Source organism: Balaenoptera borealis (assembly GCF_965194805.1).
Source record: "Balaenoptera borealis genome assembly, chromosome: 2".
Taxonomy (NCBI): Eukaryota; Metazoa; Chordata; class Mammalia; order Artiodactyla; family Balaenopteridae; genus Balaenoptera; species Balaenoptera borealis.
In genome coordinates, this window is record NC_138867.1 from 156,923,293 (window position 1) to 156,937,129 (window position 13,837).

At 46.2% G+C, this 13,837-nt stretch overlaps 1 protein-coding gene across 2 annotated transcripts in view; it reads right to left on the reverse strand.

The window, feature by feature from the left end:
- STK10 (serine/threonine kinase 10) overlaps window positions 1-13,837 on the reverse strand; it is a 120,616-nt gene that overhangs the window by 50,467 nt on the left and 56,312 nt on the right. For both annotated transcript variants that reach the window (XM_082380858.1, XM_082380859.1), the window contains exon 5: window positions 482-554. In XM_082380858.1, coding sequence (XP_082236984.1) covers window positions 482-554 — 73 coding nt within the window. The remainder of the gene's footprint in view (window positions 1-481; window positions 555-13,837) is intronic.

Here is a 13,837-nt window from a genome sequence, read left to right on the forward strand (position 1 = left end):
GAGGTTTTTTTGTTTGTTTGCTTGTTTTTAAAGTAATAGTTTTGGAAAAGAAGGAAACACAATGGACTGGATAAGTCTGGGGAGATTTCATATAAGCATAGGAACTGAACTTGTATTGTTCATCTTCATGGCCCTAGCCCTATGCCTGGCACTCAATCAAGAACCATTTTTCAGGGGTGTCAGTTCTTATTAATGGAGCATTTTCTACATGCACCATCCCATTCAAGCCTCACAATAGCCCATTATGTAGGTGCTATTATACCCCTGATTTTACAGGTGAGTAAACTGAGACACACGAAGCTGAGCAACATGGCCAAGGTCTCAGCACTAGTAAGTGGGGGGATCTGGGCTCAGACCCAGTAGGCTGACTCAGGAGCCCCTGCCTCTGTCCTCTCTCCTCTAGACCAGCCAGAGGAACCATGGAGAGTTGGAGGTGTAGCGTTCAGTCCACCATCCCATTTCCAGAAGCTACACGACTTACCAGTAAGGCGTTCCTATGAAGGAATCTCGTTTCTGCAGAGTCTTCAGATTCTTGGCAGACACACCAAAGTCAGCTGCAAGGGAAGAATCTCAGATAGAGTACTGGATGGACATTCCTCCACCCACAGCCCTGGGGCATGGACTCAGAGACACACGTTCCAAATCAACTAACAGATGCCATTTTCTATCTAGCAAACTAGTGATCATTAAAAAACAATAATACCTACTGCTGTAAGATGTATTGAGACATGCACTTTCCTACTTGCTAATAAGAATAGAAACTGAAGGGGACTTCCCTGGTGGTCCAGTGGTTAAGAATCCACCTTCCAACGCAGGGGGTGCGGGTTCAATCCCTGGCCGAGGAACTAAGATCCTACATGCCGCAAGATGCAACTAGAGAGAAGCCCGCACGCCGCAATGATGGATCCCAGGTGCCGCAGCTAAGACCCAACACAGCCAATAAATAAATAAATAATTTTTTTTTAAAAAAAAGAATATAAATTGAAGAGGCTTTTAGGAAAGCAGTTTGGCAATAAATAGCAAGAACCTTTCAAATATCCATACTCTTCTGGTGCAGTAATTCCAAATCTAGTAATCTAACTTAATGGAATAATCGGGGGGGTTTAATTTTTATTATTTATTTTATTTATTTTTTATTATTTTTGGCTGCATTGGGTCTTCGTTGCTGTGCGTGGGCTTTCTCTAGTTGCGGCCAGTGGGGGCTACTCTTCATTGCAGTACACACAGGCTTCTTATTGCAGTGGCTTCTCTTGTTGTGAAGCACGGGCTCTAGGCGTACGAGTTTCAGTAGTTGTGGCTCACAGGCTCAGTAGTTGTGGCTCGCGGGCTCCAGAGTGCAGGCTCAGTAGTTGTGGTGCATGGGCTTAGTTGCTCCATGGCATGTGGGATCTACCTGGCCCATGGCTCGAACCTGTGTCCCCTGCATTGGCAGGCGGATTCTTAACCACTGCGCCACCAGAGAAGCCTGAAGTAATCTTAAATATTAAAAAAAAATTATGCGTAACGATATTCACCAAAGTGCCATCATAATAGAGACGAGTTAAAAACAACCACAATTGCTTAGCTTTCAGGGAGTGATTTTAAAACTTCTTGCATGCAATATATAATATATTCTGTCTTTTCCAAAAGAACTTAAGGGACTCTCCTGGTGGTCCAGTGGTTAAGACTCCACGGTCCCAATGCAGGGGGCCCAGGTTCGATCCCTGGTCAGGGAACTAGACCCACGTGCATGCCGCAACTAAGAGTTAGCATGGCACAACTAAAGGTCCCACACGCCGCAACTAAGACCTGGCACAGCCAAATAAATAAATCAGTAAATAAATATTTTTTTAAAAAAGAATTTAAGATGGTGTATCAAATACACACACACACACACACACACACACACACACACACACACACACAGAGCAAGATGAACTAGGAAATTAGGAGAAGTAAGAAAGAAGGTAAAGGGTAAATAATTGAACAGATTAAGAAAAATGTGATACACACACACAGTGGAATATTTCGTAGTCATTAAAGTTTTGAAGTACTTTATTCAATATTTTAATATTAAATTATACACATTAATATTAAATTTTAACATACATTTCATAATGATAATAGGTGAGGAAGGTTAAGAGGTACAAACTTCCCATTACAAAACAAATGAGTCACGGGGATGAAATGTACAGTGTGGGGAATATAGCCAATAATCATGTAATATCTTTGTGTGGTGATAGATGGTAACTAGACGTATCATGGTGATCATTTTGTAATGTGTAGAAATATCGACTCACTACGCTATGCACCAGAAATCAACATAGTGTTGTCAATTATACCTCAAAACAAACAAACTCACAGAAAAATAGATCAGATATGTAGGGGTTCGGGGGAGGGGGAATTGGATGAAGGTGGTCAAAGGTACAAACTTGCAGATATAAGATAAATAAGTCCTAGGGAGGTAATGTACAACATGACAAATAGAATTAACACTGCTGGGTGTTATATATGAAAGCTGGTAACACAGTACATCCTAAGAGTTCTCATCACAAGGAAAAAAATTTTTTCTTTCATTTTGTAACTATACAAATGGATGTTCACTAAACTTACTGTGATAATCATTTCATGATATATGTAAGTCCAATCATTATGCTGTGACCTTAAACTGATACGGTGCTGAATGTCAATTATATCTGAATAAAACTGGAAGTAAAAATAAATTAAAACTTTAAAATAACATATATTTAAATATTTCAATATTTAATAGAATATTAAAATATTTTATTGGTATATTTATATAGATTAAATGGGAAAGGGGGAGGATGTATATAATATGGTCAGAATTATGCCCCACTCCCTCCCCCACAAAAGGGCAAAAATATATTTTGCATTATTGGAGGAAATGTACCAGCCTGCTTAAATGGTTGCCTGTGGGTGGTAAGACTAGACGAGGTTTCTTCTATTTTCTGAATTCCCTAAGTTTGCTGTGAGAAACGCATATGACTTTCAGGACTAACAGAAAATAAATAAATATAATTTCTCTTTACACACACATCCACCACCACCGGTCTTGCTTCACACACCCGCTGCTAAGGGAAGAGCCCAGCGCCACGAAGAGGAATTTATTTTCTCCAGTGCTCCGGCCTTCAGGGGCCAAGTTTCATCTTCATTAAAAACTAAACTCAGGAGGAAGCAACACCTTGAGAGAACTGTCGATGTTCAGTCTGAAGCCTGGCTTCGAGAAACTGCAAAATTGTTATATAACTGCTGGCCACCCCCCCGGGAGCCTCCGCCTGGGTCTGGAAGCCACGATCAGGTGCTTTAATCAGACTCACAATTTCAAACCAGGAGGGAGCATAATGCTGAGAGACGGGCCTGAACACTAGAGAGGTGGGTTCCAGTCTTGCCCCTTCTATTTCACCAGGTTCATTCATCTATTCATTCAGGTACCATCTGGAACCACACACAGGCCCAGGGCAGAGAATACAGTGGGGAAAAAGCAAATGAAGTCCTTGCCCTCGGGCAGCTCAAAGCTTAGTTGTGGAGGCAGACAGCAATCAGACAAGCACCAACTCACAACCATGTAAAGTGATGGAAAGTTAGGGCTGCGGGGCTGGGAGGGTCTACAGTCGGGGGATGTGACCTCAAGAGAGCAGGGAAGGGAGGACCTGGAGGAAGTCCAGATAAGTGCCACCAGGCTATTCATTCATTCAACAAGCACTAACTGAACATCCCTCACGGGCCAGGCACTGTTCTAGGCACAGAGATGAACCAAAACCCTCACCCTCATTGGCTTGTTATCCTGGTGGTAGAAACAGGTTCTCCACACCACATGATTCCTGGTAATGAGAAGGGCCATGCAGGGATAAGGCAGGGCAAAGGGACAGAGAGTTCTGGATGGATGGGCGGCTATTTTAGACAGGAGGTCAAGGTCTAGGGGAAACTATTTCCAGGCAGAGGAAGCAAGCTGGCTGGAGGGCCGAGGAGGGGCAGGGCAGCATGGCTGGAAGGGGGTGGACTTGGATAAGTGGGGAAATAGGCAGGGGCCAGGATAGTTACCAAATCTCTGACCCTCAGTTTCCCCGCCAGTGACATGGGGATGGTGAGACTGTAGAACTACTTTGTAGGGTTGCAGTGAGAATTAAATGCCGCATAAAGCAAGCAGCTCCAAGCCCGGCTCTTGGTAAATGCTCTGTCATGATGGTGAATATTCCATGGGTACTTGAGCTGGCATCCTCGAGATCCTTAGGTCGGGAAAAGGACGAGGCTGTACTGAGACCCCTTCCTGGGAATGGTCAGGAAAGCTGGTCTCTGAGCCCCAGTCAGTGCTAACCGGACAACAGCTACTCCATCAGCCGATGACAGTGTTCACGGGACCGTCTGGCTATGGGGGTTGGGGGGCTGTCGCCTTCCAGGGTGGGAGCAGCTACTGCTGCAGGGTGAGATGCAAAAACCAGGAAACCGAGGTGAGAAGCCAGCTCTGCTGCTGACCACCCTGTGGCCTGGGCAAGTCGTCACCCCATCACTGGGCTCCTGGGTAAGAATGGGGACCCAGGCTCACCTCCTTCCTGCTGGGTCCGCCTGGGCCCCACGTGGGCCTGGCTATCCTGTAAATACCAACAACGGCTGGCACGCCATTCCACCACATCTTTGCAGGAGACTGACTGCCTCTCAGACCCAGGGTGAGGCTTCCAGGCGGGAGGCTGGAGCTGGCCACTCCCATACCACAGCGCCCACTGGTCCCTTCCGGAGAAGGGAGAGGAAAAGCAGAAACCACCGACTTTCAAAATGACACACAGTTGGTCCCCAGGGCCCTCCCTGATGCAAGTGCCTGCCAGCTTTTTGGGTGGCTGCTACTTCCCCTTCTGGGGACCAGCCAGGAGGGTGGGGCGGCCCCTCCCTGCAGCCCAGAACCCTCACACTGTCCCTGGGCAGCGGTGGCCACAGCCGTTTGCTCCCTGAAGGGAGTTTATAAGCCGTATCCTCCGATAGGTGGATGGCTGCTCTGGGACAATTCAAAGGCAGTCTGGGATTTTCAACAGGCAGTCTCTTCTGTTGAAAACACTCCTCCCTTCCCTTTTCCTATTTTAAAACAAGAATCAGAGACAAAGCAGCAGGCAGGTGAGGACTCCATAAATTATCATTTCCATATGGAAAGAGGCCATTTCTGCTTTGTCCACAGCAGTATCCCAGCACCACATGTGCCACATGAAACACTCAACAGGGCTATCAAATGAACAACAGAATAAATGAACGGACGGAAAAAAAATGGCAAAACTGGGTTTTAAGAAACATGTTTGATAACAATTCTATTTCTGGAAATAAATCCCCCCCAAACAGATTTCAAATATACATGGAAAAAAAATAAAAAGAAAAAAAAAATAAAAAAATAAAAATAAAAAAAATATATACATGGAAGCTTCTGAAAGCATTATTCAAAAAGAGTGAAAAATTAGAAAAAAACCTAAGCTGCTGCTGGAGCCTGGTTGGCAGATAGTTCAGTAAATTTGGGCTCACGCGGACCACGAGATAACATGCAGCCCTTAAAAAAGAACGAATTTGGGCTTCCCTGGTGGCGCAGTGGTTGGGAGTCCGCCTGCCAATGCAGGGCACGCGGGTTCGAGCCCTGGTCCGGGAAGGTCCCACATGCCGCGGGGCGGCTGAGCCCGTGTGCCACAACTACTGAGCCTGCGCTCCAGAGCCCATGAGCCACAACTACTGAGCCCACGTGCCTGGAGCCCGTGCTCCGCAACAGGAGAGGCCACTGCAGTGGGAGGCCCGCGCACCGCAGCGAGGAGTGGCCTCTACTCGCCGCAGCTGGAGGGGGCCCACGTGCAGCAGCGGAGACCCAACACAGCCAAAAATAAACAAATAAAATAAAGAAATTTAAAATGGATTTCTATTTAAAAAAAAAAAAAAGAACGAATTTGCCTTTGTACCTACTAACTTGGACGTGCGTCCATAACACGCTGCCCCCACCATGGTGCTGACAGACCAACGCACTGTGTGGAATGAACAGTAGGAATTCCAGTTGTATCTTAAAAGAATGACCCACGCACACTGCATGCACACAAAGACGTCCACCAACATCGAAAAGAGTCTGAAAGGCTGCACATCAAACTTAATTGTGACCACCTCCCCGGAAGTGGGATTTTGCTGGGGGCAGTATGCTGAGGGGGCCTTACATTTTTTACTGAATACACCTTTTATTCTTTAAAATGTTTATGACAGAGAGTACGCATCGCTTTTATGAAAAGCAGGTTTGAAAAGCTGAGATGCATATGGCGAAGTTTGGGGTGAGGGTTGTGGGGTTTTGTTTTTGTTTTTTCTTTTTTAAAGTAAAGCTCAGTGGGGGCCAGGATGTGGTGAAAGAACTTCACACTCCACTGGGGGGTGTGAACTGGCGCACCCAGCGTGAACGGCACACTGGCCACAGGTATCAACACCACCCGACACGCTGCACACACCCAACAGTCCTAATTCCAAGACTCCCTCTTAAAGGTGTGATTACAGACAGAGACTTGCAGACCCATGAACAAGCATGCCCATCACTACGCTTGTTAGAGGATAATGTGAGAAACCTCACGAGATGCCTAAATATCCAACTCTGGGGATTTCATAGGTCAATTATGGTTTGTGCACATGATGGAATGAAAGAAAAACATTAAATAACCATGTTTCCGAGGAATATTTAAGGATATGGGGAATTATCTGATATTATTCAATTTTTTTAAAAAGCTGACTGGAAAAAAAAAAAAAATATATATATATATACTATGATCCAAATTTTTTAAAAAAATACATGTTAATCTAATAAAAACTAATATTTACTGAGAACTTATAAGGTGTGCAGCACTACACAAAGAGGCTTATGCGTATCATTTACCTTCCTCTGTATGTCATTTTGCATCTCATCAGCATATATATTCCTATGTATGTCATTTATATCTATGACCCTTTGGGGCAGGGAAAAGTATTATCCCCATCTTACAGATGAGGACAAGGAAGTTTAGAGAGATTAAGTAACTTGCAGATGGTCACCCAGATCTAAGGACAAATGTGACGCTAAGCCTGTGCTCTACCACTCTCTGGTCTTTCTGAGCTCAGAAAAAAGACAGGAAGGAAGTAGTGCATCTTGGCAAGATTAGAAGAGACTTTAATTTCCTTCCTTGTGGGTCTTATTCCTAACTGTCTATACGACTATATCTACCTATATACTCATTCATATATTTATTTTCTTATTACCAAGGTAATACTGCTTATCAAAAATTCAAACATTTACAGAATAAAAAGTCTCCATAATCCTGGCAGAGATAAACACTTAAGAGTTTGCTGCATAGAGCTCCAGATTTATTTATAAAAATAAAAATCATATATGTAAATAAAAATATATTAAAATTATATGTATAGATCATTTTCAGGTATTTGCTACTTTTAACAATGAAATCAGATTAAACATACTATTCTGCAACTTGTTTTTCCCCCCTTCACAGTATGTATATACATCTTTACAAGAGACTACACATTTTCTACAACTTAATTTTCAATAGCTGAAGAAGATTCCATTGTATGACAGTACCATAACTTATTTAAGTAATTCTCTACTGGAATAAATTGGATCATTTCTGATTTCTTGCTGTTACTAATACTGTTGCAATGAATACCATTGTACATATTTTTCTATACATGTATAAATAGCACATATTACTTTTATAATCAGAAAATTACATAACAGTGTAAAATGCATTACGTATTATACACACACACACACACACACACACACACACGCACGCACGCAGTGAACTTAGAATGTATGAAGATATATAAGAGAATCTTTCATCTGTCCCCTTAACCGAAGGCAACCAAAAGAATCCAAGATAAGAGGAGCTTTTCCCCAGACAATGCCAATTAAAGGCAAACCACTGCCCAACTGTCCTCCTCTCCTGGACCCTCCACCCCACACCAGGGGAGTCCACAATCTAGCTTGGTCAGGGCTTACACTCGAATTCTAGGTGTCTGAGAAGCTTCCAGGTGGGCCTCAATCAGGGATCGTGCCATGTGCCCCAGGAAGTATTTGGAAATGAATGGGGTCAGTCAGGTTACCACAACAAAAGACAGTACTGCTGCCATTTAGTGAGAAAGAGCCAGGGACACTGCATCTCCTTACACGGCAAAAGTGTCCCATCCAGCCAGCAGTGGCCCTGTGGGCAAACACTAGCCACAACCCTCATGGTGCAGACAGAAAAGTGAACCCTCTCTAGAGGGTTTGGGACCTGCTGAAACTGGGGTGGTGATGGGAGAATCAAAGGCTCCCATCCCCAGCCCTGGAATCCCAGGGGTTTCCTTCCTTAGAGCAGCCGGAGGCATGCCTGGGCTCAAAAGAGGGAGGCTTCCACCAGTCACCCAAGTGACCTCTCTGAATTATCAGGACATCTGCCTTCCCAGGAGCATCATGGGAACAGTACCAGGCAGGGAAGTGAGAAGAGTCTACTGTGATCTGAGACAAACTACTTCCTGTTTCTGAGCCTCAGTTTCCTCATCTATTAAATGGGGGTCATATTATGCAACCAACTGTGAGACTGAAAGATCTGCTCTATTTTTCTGTTTCTATTTTTATTTTCTTTTGTTTTTTAGGCAACCAGGTACACATGACCACTAATGAGGGCTTTGCTTTCCCATTCATTCCCCTCCATCTTCGGCCTCCTACCCCACTGCCTTCATCAACTCTCTCTTCTCCCCCATAACCCTGCATTTTTCTGGTATTTTCTCTCTCTCTCAACCTCAGTTGCAAATTCAGTGCTTTGTTCTTGCTTTCCATCCATTTCTGCCTCACTCACTCCCTCTTCTGGGTCTCTATTACTCCAGCAGGCTGTGCCAGCCTACGGTGGACAGCAATTTGTTTTTCTGGCAAGTCCAAATCTTTTCTCCTTCTAGAAAACCATCTTGCCCACCCCCAACCCCACTGTTTCAGGAGGGCGAGGGGGACTTCCATACTGCTACATGATCCCGCCTCCATTCTCAGAGACTGACTACAAGCTGGGCCAATCAGAGAAGCCCTCCTTACTGGGCCTCCTTGATTGGTCCAGGGATCTGCACCCGAGCCACGCTGGGCCAATCAGAGCTCTTCACTGGGATTATTGACTCTGAGACTTGAAATGATGAGGTTCAGTTCATCCTGCAGGAAGTGATGCTGGGAAAAGTAAAATTAAACCCAGCCAGAAGCTGTGTGTGAGGGGTTGGACTGAGAGCCTAACCAACATGCACACAAAGGCAGAAACCAGAGACAGTCCTGGCAGCATTGTTTTCCAGGGTCCAACTAACTCCATGTCCAGCTGCATATCTTCCCCAGCACGGTTCCATACACCATATACACACATCCTCCTGTCTGCCTTAAGTCGCATGAGACCAGTTTTTATCACCTGCCACCAAAAGAGTCTAAGGAGGGTAGTGGTTAAGCACATGGGCTCTGAAACCAGATGCACTGGTCTAAACCCCAGTTGTTCCTCTTACTAGCTGTGTGACTTTGGGTAAGTTAATTAACCTCTCTAGGTGCCAAATCCTTCCTCTGTAAAATGTTATCAGTTGTCTGTGAGGATTCAATGAGTTACATACCAAACACTGGCTCAGTGCCTGGCAGCCACAATGAAAGAACCAAGACCCCAGCCTGCTGGCAGCAGCAAACAGGAATTCTGGGTTAGGGTCCAAGTGGGGGTGAGAGGCAGGTGACTGGTTCCTGCCAGGCCTACCTGCCAGGCCTCCTGAATATCAGGGGGCCTTTGGAAAGTAGAGATCCTGTAGTAACTTGGACTGATAAAGTAATGGCAATGCTGGACACTACTATTTACTGAGCACCTACTATGTGCCAGGCTCTGTGTTAGGCACCTTGATTTTTAGGCCAGTTCAGACCTCTTCTCGGAACTTGAAAGACCCCAAAAGTTGTGAAATTCACCTCCCACCTTCAGAGAAGCATCTCTGGGGAGAGGAACACAGGTTCTTTGGAGAATGAAGAACATTCCTCCTCACGACAGCTACTGTGAGACATTCCTCAGCCCAGGAAAGAAACTCAACCTTTGCCAGGCCTCTCTGATGGGCTGGGCACCTACAGATGCCTTGCATATATTGTCTCATTAAATCATCATACCAATTCCATGAGGTAAGAACTACTACCCCACTCTGTTTGAGGAAAGTAAGGTTCAAAAGGGTTAGGTGACTCATCCAAGGCCAAAGGCAGGTCCAGGACAAGAGCACAGATCCTTGGACCTCAGAGACCCCACCCCACTTTATATCTGAACTGTCTCTGGTGGCAGACACTCTTCCTTTCCCCCTCTGCACAAATGGATTCCCACCGGCCATGAAGAACTGCTTCACAGCCACCAAGAGCTAGAACGTGTGCTCTGCTTGGCAACTATCAAATGAATCTCAGAGGAAGTTTGAAATCCTAGACAGAAGTAAACATTTAACAGAAGGAAGAAGCAAAATGCCTAGCAGCAGAGAGGGACAGAACCCTGAGCCTCCCTGTGACAGTACTTTGTATTTCAGCCCACTGGTCACAACCCTGTGAGGAGGTTCTGTTGTTACACCCACTGCACAGATGAAAAGACTGAGGCCTGAATGGTTAAATGTGTTTGTCCAGCTCGGAAGTGGCAGAGCCAGGATCTGAACCAGGCTTGTCTGTGTCTAGGGCCGACGCTTTGCTCAGCTCATCCTGCTGCTTCCCATTTATTCCCACTCCATCGAGAAACACAAACTGTCTCTGACGAGGTGACAGCTCTGCTTGGGAGAAAGATCTGCTGAGCAATTCTCTTATGCAGCCCTGAGTTGCATAATGCCCCTCCAGGGGCCCCAGATGGTCCCAGGGACCTAGGGAGAGGCAGACAGACTGCTACCTCGTCTCCCAGGCCTCCTCCACTGCTTCACCAGGCAGATTCCAAGCCCCAGGGGGAAGGAGGATTTTCCAAAGCAGAATATCAGGCCTCAGCAGGCATCCACACCACGGCTCCCAGGGCCCAGCGGTAATTGCGCTCTCCCTGAACTTTTCTTCCTCCTTAATTGGCTTCCTGGTTTTCTCAACTGCATCTGCCAAGTCATTTGGAAAGCTGATGCCCCCATCTGCTTCTGCTGGGTTCCGAGTGGGGTTCTGGAGTCAGCTCGGCACGCCAGCGCCCTCCCGATTGAAGGGGTGTGTGGAGGAAGTCAGCAGGGAAAGGAGACCCTCACTGGGCACATCGTAGCCCGAGACTGCTGGGGCCCTCCCTCCATCCCTGTCTCCACCCGGGGCTTCCCGGGTTTCCCTGTGCTGACAGCCCCTCAGGCTGCTCCTGACCCAGGCTGTCTGTGTCCTGTCTCCTCCATTTGATATGTTCTTTTTTTTTTAGATATTACAGTATGTATTTACTTTATTTTATTTATTTTACTTTTTTTAGTATTTTGCATATTTTCTTCAATTAAAAAAAATTTTTATTGGCGTATAAATGCTTTACAATGTTGTGTTAGTTTCTGCTGTACAATTAACACGTATCTGTGGAACCTAGAAAAACGGTACAGATGAACCTATTTGCAGGGCAGGAATAGAGACACAGACGTAGAGAACGGGCATGTGGACACGGCGGCGAAGAGGAGGGTGGGACAAATTGGGAGATTAGGATTGACATCTATACATTACCAAGCTTAAAACAGGTAGCTAGCGGGAACATGCCATAAAGCATAGGAAGCTCGGCTCGGTACTCTGTGATGACCTAGATGGGTGGGATGGGGGGGTGGGTGGGAGGGAGGTCCAAGAGGAAGGGGATATAGGTATACATTTGATATGTTCTTGAAGGCTGAGCCGAAGGTTTGCCTTGAATTCCCCAGAGCATATAAGACTCTTCTGTCCCCAGACTCTCCCTGACCTGGACCTTCCCTGACCACCTCCCTCCACCTGTGACAGAGCCAGTCCACTGGCAGCTAGAGTCAGGGAGACCCAAGTCCAAACAAACCCTGCTGCTTCTCCCCCCTCATGGACTCATCCCGGGCATCTCATTCCATTGCGGGCCTCAGCGTCCTCACCTGTGATGGGCATAGTCGCCTCCCCTCCTCCAAGTGTCCTCAGGAGTGCTGACTAAATCAGATGACATCTAGAAAGTGCCTTGTCTGATGGCTGGCATCTAGAGGGTGCTTCATAAACCCGATACATATGCGTTTTTATTATCTTTTTTTTTTATATATTTTTTTTATTTTTATTTTTATTATCACTTTTAACTCTTCTCATATTTACCCCTGCATTTATGCAGAGGTAAATATGAGAAGAGTTAAAAGTGATTGTCTTGTGGGGAGGGACAGGGAAAGGAGATGGTAGGAGTAGAGGACACACGTATGCGTTATTTTGGTTAAGAAAACTCATTAGGGCTTCCCTGGTGGCGCAGTGGTTAAGAATCCGCCTGCCAATGCAGGAGACACGGGTTTGAGCCCTGGTCCGGGAAGATCCCACATGCCGCGGAGCGGCTAAGCCCGTGCGCCACAACTGCTGAGCCTGCGCTCTGGAGTCCGTGCGCCACATCTACTGGGCCTGCGCACTGTGGAGCCCACGGGCCGCAACTGCTGAGCCTGCGGGCCGCAACTGCTGAAGCCCACGTGCCTGGAGCCCATGCTCTGCGGCGGGAGAGGCCGCCGCGGTGGGAGGCCCGTGCACAGCAACGGGGAGTGGCCCCTGCTCGCCATGACTGGAGAAGAGCCCGTGCGCAGCAGCGAAGACCCAACGCAGTCAAAAATAAATTAAAAAAAAAAAAAAACTTATTAAAAATATAAAGAAATTCTGACACATGCTACAACATGGACGAAACTTGAGGACATTATGCTAAGTGAAATAGGCACAAGAACACAAATTATTGCATTTATATGAGATTCCTAGAGTAGTCAAATTCATAGAGACATTAAAGAGAATGGTGGTTGGGGACTTCCCTGGTGGTCCAGTGGTAAATAATCCGCCTTACAATGCAGGGCACGTGGGTTAGATCCCTGGGGAGGGGACTTAGATCCCACATGCCGAGGGGCAACTAAGCCCGCGTGCCTACAACTACTGAGCTCGTGCGCCTCAACTAGAGAGCCTGCATGCCGCAAACTACAGAGCCCACGTGCTCCGGAACCCGCGCGCCACAACTAGAGAGAAGCCCGCGGCGTGCGGCAACAAAGAGCCCATGCACCGCAACTGAGACCTGATGCAGCCAAAAATAAAATAAAAATAAATTTAAAAAAAGAGAGAGAGAGAATGGTGGTTGCCAGGAGCTGGGGGCAGAGGGGATGGGGAGATGCTGTTTAATGGGTACACAGTTTCAGTTTGGGAAGATGAAAAAGTTCTGGAGATGGATGGTGGTGATTGATGGTTGCATAGCAATTCAAATGTGCTTGATGTCACTGAACTGTACACTTACAAAGAGTTAAGATGATAAATTTTGTTATGTATATTTTACCACAATTGAAAAGAAAAAAACAGAGAGGAGACATAAAAAAAAAAATAGTAAGGTTTCACTGTATGCCCCTGATGTTCTATTTTCTGTCTGGGAATGGATGAGGGTGGTCTTTCCGTCCATCACTATCTCTCAAATTCTGCCTGTCAGAAGCAAGAGCAAAAGGGGTTGGGCCAGTGCCTCCTTGCAGCGCTGCTGGCCTATGGGCATGATCACTCTTGGTAGCAAGGGGCTGTCCTGTACACTGTAGGGTGCTAAGCACCCCTCTCTCTACCCGCCAGATGTCAGTGGTCTCCCCCAACCTTTAGTTGTGACAACCAAAGATGTCTCCAGACATTGCCACTGTCCCCGGGGGACAAAAATCACCCTCGGTTGAGAACGCTGGATTAGATGCAGGCACGATGGGAACTGTG